At 28.7% G+C, this 8,786-nt stretch overlaps 1 protein-coding gene across 1 annotated transcript; it reads right to left on the reverse strand.

Moving 5' to 3' along the window:
- Positions 1–825: 825 nt before the first annotated feature.
- On the reverse strand, positions 826–5,015 carry LOC137832113 (farnesyl pyrophosphate synthase 1). The gene is made up of 12 exons (XM_068640120.1): positions 4,728–5,015; positions 3,859–3,883; positions 3,572–3,687; positions 3,363–3,449; positions 3,138–3,254; positions 2,960–3,048; positions 2,410–2,461; positions 1,885–1,980; positions 1,694–1,738; positions 1,526–1,615; positions 1,377–1,448; positions 826–1,186 (listed from the first exon to the last, which is right to left on the reverse strand). Exons 1-12 carry the CDS (start codon positions 4,836–4,838, stop codon positions 1,058–1,060), a joined length of 1,029 nt encoding a protein of 342 aa, XP_068496221.1. The 5' UTR covers positions 4,839–5,015; the 3' UTR covers positions 826–1,057.
- Between the last annotated feature and the right edge of the window lie 3,771 nt (positions 5,016–8,786).

The following is an 8,786-nucleotide window of genomic DNA, read 5'->3' on the forward strand; positions in this document are numbered from 1 at the left end:
TAAACTATGAAGTATCTAGATTTTATATTTTGGAAGTAAAAAACCAAGAAGGATAATTTTGACATTTTCAAAAATATGGTGTGCATGAGGAAAATATGGGAGTGCATGAGAAAAATAGGGGTGCAAGAAGAAGAGCTATGCTTTAAGTTATAATATACCATCTAATTGGATTAATTTACTGTTTTATTAGGCCTTAGCTCAATGTTTCTTTTAATATATTTATTTATCCTTTATTTGTAAATTTGTGCATAAATAAATGATAATATTTTTGTATTTTTACAGTTTACGATTTTCTTCTTCTTGCATCTGTTTCATTCCTTGTGGATATGTCTCAAGTTAATATTGATAAGACATTTAAACAATTTTAATACAAATTAAAAAGACTTAATTAATAAAAATTATGACCTAGAATCTGACTTAGGATCCAATATTTGTAGAACAGAAAGGAAAAAAAAAAACCATTACTAGATAGATTGTCGTGTTTCAAGCCATTTTGAGACTTTCACCCCATCTTCACACTCGTATATATACATGTCTTTCATGAACTTGATTTGACCCAAACCAACCCAAATCAATTTTCTGTTGAATTTTTGTAGTGTTTAGATCAAAACTAACCTCATTCATTTAGACCATTCAAGTACAAATTGGATCATCTATTCTTTTAATATTATAAAACTAACTTCCAAGATGAAAATGGTTTTCTAGTCATGTACATTAATTTTACTATATCAACTGGTGATATGAGATTTTAAATGTAAAATAATTTATAAAAAACAAAATAATAATACTTAAAATAGATTATATAAATAATATAACTAATGATAATGAGCAAAAGGATGAAGAGATTATTAATAGTCAAACTGGTATCCCAATACAGCTTACAAGAAAAAATACAAGATCTTATCAATGGAAAAATTAAAAAAAAAAAGAAAAAAAGACAAGAAGAACACTTTTGAAAAAAATTTCTAGGCCACCGAACATTATTCGGCTCCAAATAGAAATCAGAACTCTAGTTTCTATTGCACGTTCACAACAATTTTGGTCCTAGCCTTACATTCTACTTCTTCCTTTTATAAATCTTAGCCAAAAAGGACTTCAATACAGCTTGAACTGCTTTGCTAGGATGAGCTTCAATGGAGGTTACAAGCGTCACATAGCTCCCACTCTCATACTCCTCAAATGCACCCTTGGGAGTAAATAAACAAAGTAAAATCAACATCAATCATGATGTTCACAGGTATTTGGAACTAAATTTGTATGACCTATCGTTTGGCTAATAGTCTCTTAGTAAGTTGATATGGCAAAGATGCATCATGCATTTTAAGGGTAGAGTTTTCCAATAAATTATTAATGAGCTACATAGATGAAGCTCAAACCTGAAGATTAAGCTCGTTATACAGGGCCTTTACTTTAGCAACATTTTCTGGATTGGCATTCCCATAATTGTCCTGCATACCGCAAAAAAATTCATTCAGTGTAGTCTAATCATAAGAAAAATGCGGGATATATTAAGATAATCACTTACATATAGAACTTTCTTTTGTTGTTCATTGCTAAGTTCCAAAGCTTTCGCAACTAACCAAGAGCATTTAAAATCTTCAATATCTGTACCTATCTGGTCCCATAGATAACTAGAATGAGATTAAAGAGAAATTGATGTTTCCAGTATCCATTAATTGTCCACGATGCTCACCTTTCCAATTGTTTCAGGATCCCCATAGCAATCCAAATAATCATCCTAAAATTAGAGGGGAAGAGATAGGTTAAAGTACAGTTTTTATAAAATATTTTAAGCTGATAGTGAAAATATACGGTAGAGACACATCATTCTAGAGTCTAAATGGCCTCAAGAGAAGAGGTCAAATATACCAGCAAAGATATTACCTGTACTTGAAAGTATGTTCCCATCTCAACAAGAATGTTCTTTACATCAACATGGTTATCCAAATTCTCACCCGCCATGAGCAATGCGCATGCAACCTGAATAAGAAGAAGATATATACTTAGATAAATAACAGATCATACATTCGAGTGGCCTACAGAACTTTTGGAAATTAATCAAATAGATAATAGAAAGACAACTTCTTTTAAGTGACACTCATTAAAAACATATCAAACTTTATATTCAGTTGCATGATAGCCTATAGGACCATTTTAAATGAATCAAATAGATAATAATAAAAAAAAAAAACTTCTTTAAAGTAATAACTCTTTAGAAACATATCGAACTGAATAACATCACATGTATTTTATTTTCTGTTTCCTAGTTTAATCAGAAAAGTATTAAAGATTATAGCAGTGTAAAGTACTGGGCGACTGATAGCTATTTGGCACTAGTATTTCTAAGAAACTGACAAGGAGGAAACCAAAAATAGCAAGGTTATACCAAAAAGGGATAATAATACTTACTGGGAGGTAAAACGAGTAATAAGCAGTCTTGTACTGAACAATACGCCGATGCCTGCAGAAGATGATATCCATATGTTATCATTAGTATTGATTTCTCAAGACAGAAAAGAATAATGGCCAAGAAACGGAAGGGAAAATACATAGTTTGCATTGAAACATAGCACATTGCTAGCTAGCAATAAGAGAAGGAACTAGTAACAAGCAAATTTCACATCATATTCTTCACCATGCCCAGCCAAAAAAAGAGTTGGCTTTATTCATTTTGGAAATTTCAAGCAGTGCTCACAAAATTTCACGTCTATATCTAATGGGCATGTGCAGAGACAAATAGGGAAAGCAAGCAGTTATCTCTCTTCTGGCGTTAGCTTCCCGTCGTTTTACATAATACTCTTGATTGTACACTATAGAAAAGGATGCGATATTGCTCTCTGGCAGAATAATTTCTCCTTTTTTTATATTTAATTTAGTCACATTTACATATGATACAGCATTTCATGTTTGTCAAAAAAGTGGTTAAGCAATAATAATTTCTCTCTTTTCCCATTCTCACAGTGTTAATGTGTATTTGGACAGGTCTTTTTCTCCTTCCAGTGTGGTAATCAGATCTATCATCTGTCCTGAAGCAGTCTGGAACTCAACCTAAAAGAAAAAAAAAAAGCAAGATAGTCACATTTAAGCATATTAAATAGAATAAACCCACATAATTTAAACTTGGACACTTTAACTACCTCATTGAACAAATCAAGAAGATCAACATAATATGGTTTTCCCCTGAAATGTTTCTTAAGAATGCGTGGAATATGGTTTCTTAGTAAAACTCCATCATTTGCTGCAATTATCCCAACCTACACGATACATTAATCAGAGATTAATAGATTATCGGTTATAATTACTTATAATCAGAACAGCAGCACAAAGATGGCATAATGACTCGTGTTTATTTTTCTACAAACCTTGGGCACTCTAAACCAGCATGGCTGACCCCTACGTGTGTGAGAATTGTCCATAATGTCATCAAGAACAAGAAAATACGCCTGAAGCTGCAAAACTCAACAACATACAACCTTAAGACCCTCCAATGTCATCACAGTCAACTCTGAAACCATTAGAACTAGTTTAATCATTTAAAACAAGAAAAAGCAAAAGCTTTCAATTGTCATACCCATTCAATACACCAACCAAGAGCACTAGCAAGGAAAATCTCGTCATCATTTAATTCATGTCCTTCTTTCAACAATCTGTAGCTGTCAATGACTGAGAGTCCCCGGTTCAATTTTCCTGCAGTTATAGTCCATATTTCTATCAATACTCTTTTTCTCTTTTTAACAATGCTTCAGAACAGAACCCGCTCTCCCCTCAGTTCTTTCCTAGCAAGGAATGCAACAACAGACCAACAAATAAACTAAAGAATCACTCAACACAGACACAAAATAAATTCTCAAGCCACACCTCCTGGCACATTGTAGTCCAGCATCTGCAATAAATTGTAATACATAACACTGTAAGTAACACAACAAAATTAATAACATACATTTCAATTAAATAGCAAACACCTGCAAAGTAACAGACACAAGTAATGGTATAACTTAAATATCCCACAACAACAAAACCTCTAAAGAGTAACTTAACTCCATTGAATGTGAGAAATTTTTAGACCCACATCACATCAACCTCAAATTAATCCAAATGAAACATTTTTCTAAACCACATATAATTCTTCAATAAATATAATTCTACTTGAACCAGATAAAAATAACTATGGCCGTAAAGCTCTTTTAAAATTTAATTCGAGATTACTGATTAAGTTGACTAAACTTATATTCTATCGGCTGATCTACTACTATGGCCTTTTAATAATAAACTCCTTTGAATATGAGAAATTTTTAGACCATCATCACATCAACCTCAAATTAATCCAAATGAAACATTTTTCTAAACCCCATATATTCTTCACTAAATATAATTCTACTAGAACCAGATAAAAAAATTACTACGGCCGTAAAGCTCTTTTAGAATCTAACTAGAGATCACTGATTAAGTTGATTAAATTTATGTCAGCTGATTTACTACTATGGCCTTTTAATATTAAACTTCCGATTAGTGGTTAAGCTAATCAAGATTATGTCTCTTGATCTACTCACTCAGTAATTAAACCAAATCCACTCTCTTTTTTTGCATGTTTATCTACTCACTCAGTAATTAAACCAAATCCGCTCTCCTTTTTTGCAATATAAATAACATAACTCTTCTCCATCAACCAAGATTAAACAAGAATGCGAAAACTCAAAAATCTAAAATGGGAAAAAAAAAATGCATACCCGGTCGACCCATTGGCGAGCGTCATCGGAGAATTCGAAAGCAGGGTCGTGAAGGAGTTCGGCTTTTAAAACGGAATAGACGTTGAGGAATGTAGACTTGAGATCCGCCATGGATCAGAAGAAGAATTAATGAGTTAATGGAGGTTTAAAATCAGAACGCAGAAATTCGGGTAGGTGTTTCAAAATTTGGTCTTGGAATTTTGAGATAATATAAATAGAACTGTGAGAAGATAGGAAGAGAGGACTTTAAGGAAGGAGGCGCTATTCGCCCTGCATGTGACTGTCTTCTGTCACACGTGTGTAATGCAACTATATAACCCACAACCAAACCACCAAAAATTATTTCTTTATTTTTTAAAATACAAAACTAATTGGTGTTAAAATGACCTTTGTTTTGCTTTATTTAATTATTTTCTATAAATAAAAAATTATAGCTTAAATTTCCATAGTTTCATTGTTCCTCCTAACTCTCTTTCGTCTTTTTTGCCAACTACAACTACTTTGTTTTCTTCAATTCACTGTACCATAATTAAATCGCATTAAATTTTCCTTAATTAAGGAAGTTGCTAATGTGTTAGGTATAATATTTATCAAAAACAGGAATACCTCTCTTAAGAATAGCTATATATCCGTCTTTCAAATTTATGATTAAAAATATTAATTCAAATAGATCAAACAATTAACATAATCTATATATTCTATTTTTAGAGTATATTATCATAATCTATATTTTCAGTGTTTAATAACGCATTTTTTAATAGTGTTTTATATTAAAATTTCAAAATTATCTCCTTAAAACAATAATGGAGTTCTTGCTCTGTATTGAAAACAATTTTATTGCCCACGACGCCCTCGTTTGTTCCAACGTGAACCCCACGAGAACGGTGCGCGAATTGCGAGATGTGGTCCACTGCATCTCTAGAATTCTAAACCCTTAGATCCAACGCTGGAAATTAAGCTAATTCGTTAACGTTGGTGAGGTCAAGATGAATCTGGTGGTTGAGATCAAACCTGAGATATCTGTATTATTATATGATGAATATACTTTTTTACAACTGTTTTCGTGTTCTTTTTAGTTAGATAATTTTTTTCTTCTTATATTTAAATTTAAATTGTTTTATAATTTGATAAAATATATATAATTGTACTTTTGTAATTAAAAGTAATTTCATAATCTTAATTAAAATTAAAAATAATATACACTTTGAAAAGAATATGGAGAACACAGTATTAACTAATTTTTTAATATTTAATCTCTCTGCGTATGGTTCACGTGGTATATTTATTAAATATATCTTTGCTGTGTATCCCGTGGCAATATCAATAGTTTTATATTCTGCCTATTTTGTTAAAAAAAACATTAACTAGTGCCTACGGATACAGATTAAAAAGTTGAAAAATAGCTATTTTATTAAAATGCATATAAATGTCCGCTTATATGACTTTTAATATATCTTCATAAAATATTATTAGCATAAATAGAACTGGTTCATATTAAATAAAAAAAACGTAATTAAAAAATCCAATAAAAATATAAGTCATATTCTCTTCACTATAAAATCTATACTTGGAATTTGTTTCATAACAAAAAAATATTTATTAATGTTAATTCTTCAAAGATTACGTAATATTGTAAGTGGACTATTTCTCTAATAACCCTGTATTTTTTTTTTTACATTGTGAGTTAAATGCTGTTATATTGACGTTGTTGGAATATTTATTTTGTTCGAGTAACTTTTCAAGTTGGAACTTAGATAGTAAATAGAATACAAGAAACAAAGAGTTCACAATAAAGTTTAACATTCTCTTTAAGTAATGAAGGCTTTAAACCAGACCAAAAGTTAAAATTAACAAAATTAGGAAGAAAAACAATTTTTATGACTACTATAAGGAAAAAAAATATAGAAAATAATTTATTTTAAAATAATGTGGAGGTAAAACTTCTATGAAAGTGGAATTAAAACGTTATTACACTAGCAACAAACTATATTCCTAAAGAACATACAAAATACTTGTCATAATAATATACTAGTTTTTAACTTATTTAATTTTCATTTTTTTACATTTTCTTATGTTTTTTATAATTTGTATATTTTTATTATTATTTTCCAATTTCAGCTTACAGTGACAATTTTTTATAATATAAATATTTATTTTAATTATTACCCATTTTTAATATTTATTGTACTATTTTCAACTTTTTTTATGTAGTTCGAATTTTAAAAAATCGAAGTAATTATGCAATGATTCATTATATAATGCTACCAATGATCACCCACTAAAAACTGTAAAAAAAAGCTCGGTATAATATTAGTTAATTAGAATATAAAAAAAAATAATTTAAATTCGATTTGTCATTACATTAACTAATTTAAATAAAATAATGTATACAAATAAAAAAATACATATAAATTTATAAAAATACTAAAGAGTTTAATAATTTACTTTAAAAAAATCTAAATTATAATTAAATAATAATATATTTGTCAAAAAAAATAAAAATTTGATTCATATAATAAATTTGTATTAATATAAATTAATTCAACTGAACTGATAAAAACATAACTTATGAAAATAGAATCTAATTGGAATAGTTCTTTATGCAGAAAATTTGTGGTATTAATTGTTGAGAATAAATTAATTATAGATAATACTTATGTAAAATAAACATGATGTCGAAAATGTACTAACATGGATTCAATATTATTGAAATGTAAAAAAAATATTAATGTTTAATATTTTATCTTGATGTTTCACTGTATTTGAAATGGAAAAAAAAGTATGGATAAGAAACATAATTACTCAATTTTTTTAATAACAATAAAAAAAATAATAAATATTTTGATTGAATTATTTTATATTTAATTTTCAGTAACAAATTATTAAATTAAAAAAAAAAACTGTACAGGCAAAACAGAGGTATGCGGAACGAAGCAACCGGCATGGTCATCCCATTAAAAACTACAACATGTTTAAAGAAATGTAGAAATTAAAATATTATTAAGGAAATTTTATATTATTAATCATCATCAAAATTCAAATAATTATACTCATTATTTTTTGTTAGTGAGACTTGAAACTGTATTAAGAATGAATCACATTCCAAAATCCAATTAAAGAGAGAACCAATCTTTTTTGTAATAAATAGAATAGTAAATATAAAATCTATAATTATATTGGATCAACTTAGATTTTAGTTGACATTACAAATCGTTTAATCTTAACTTCAAACTCCTTGTGATCAAAAAAATTTGTCATTTTAATACTTATTTTGTTTTTTATCCTAAAAAAGTTTAGGATTTGACTTGTAATAAGAAATATAGTAATATCTCATTTGAATAATGTACATTTTAAATGGAGTTTGTGTCACATTTTTCATATGATATATAGAAAAAAAAATAGGGGTGTAGATTCGTTCTGGTTCGACTCATTTTGATCTGGTCCGATTTGTTGTGGCCCGTTAAAAGTGGGACGAGTCGAATTGAGCCATTTACATCGTACTAATTGGAATTGGTTATTCATTCTTATACAATAAGTTGGTGTGTTGACTCCGTTTTTCAAATGTTTTTTTATTTATTTTTCTTTTCTTTGTAATTTTTTGTTTTGTCCCAAAACTATTTATTTGCTTGTATTCATTGATATCAATTTTTAACAATAAAAATGCAAAAGGAGAGTAATAAAATTGACATTCTATTCAAATAATGTTTAATGCCTAACAAAATAAAGTAAATATCAAGCATATGTATAACACAAAAAAAGTTTTATATAAAACATTAACAACCACTAATTCTAAAAAACATGATATTCTTATTTAAAAAATATAAAAAATAAATGAGGGTGGACTGGTTAATCACCACACTATTTATAGCTTAATGAATTGACGAGTTAGGCCATTCGAACCAATACAAACTGACAAATTTAAAAGATTGACCCATCCATTGTGACGAGTCAGTTCATGAGACTCAGTCCGCTTTGTCATCATAAGAAATCATGGTTTGCATTTGACTACTCCTAGACTTCAATTTTGAATTTTGAAACCATGTAATTAGGTAACAATGA

The sequence above is a fragment of the Phaseolus vulgaris genome, chromosome 6, assembly GCF_000499845.2.
Source record: "Phaseolus vulgaris cultivar G19833 chromosome 6, P. vulgaris v2.0, whole genome shotgun sequence".
NCBI classification, from domain to species: Eukaryota; Viridiplantae; Streptophyta; class Magnoliopsida; order Fabales; family Fabaceae; genus Phaseolus; species Phaseolus vulgaris.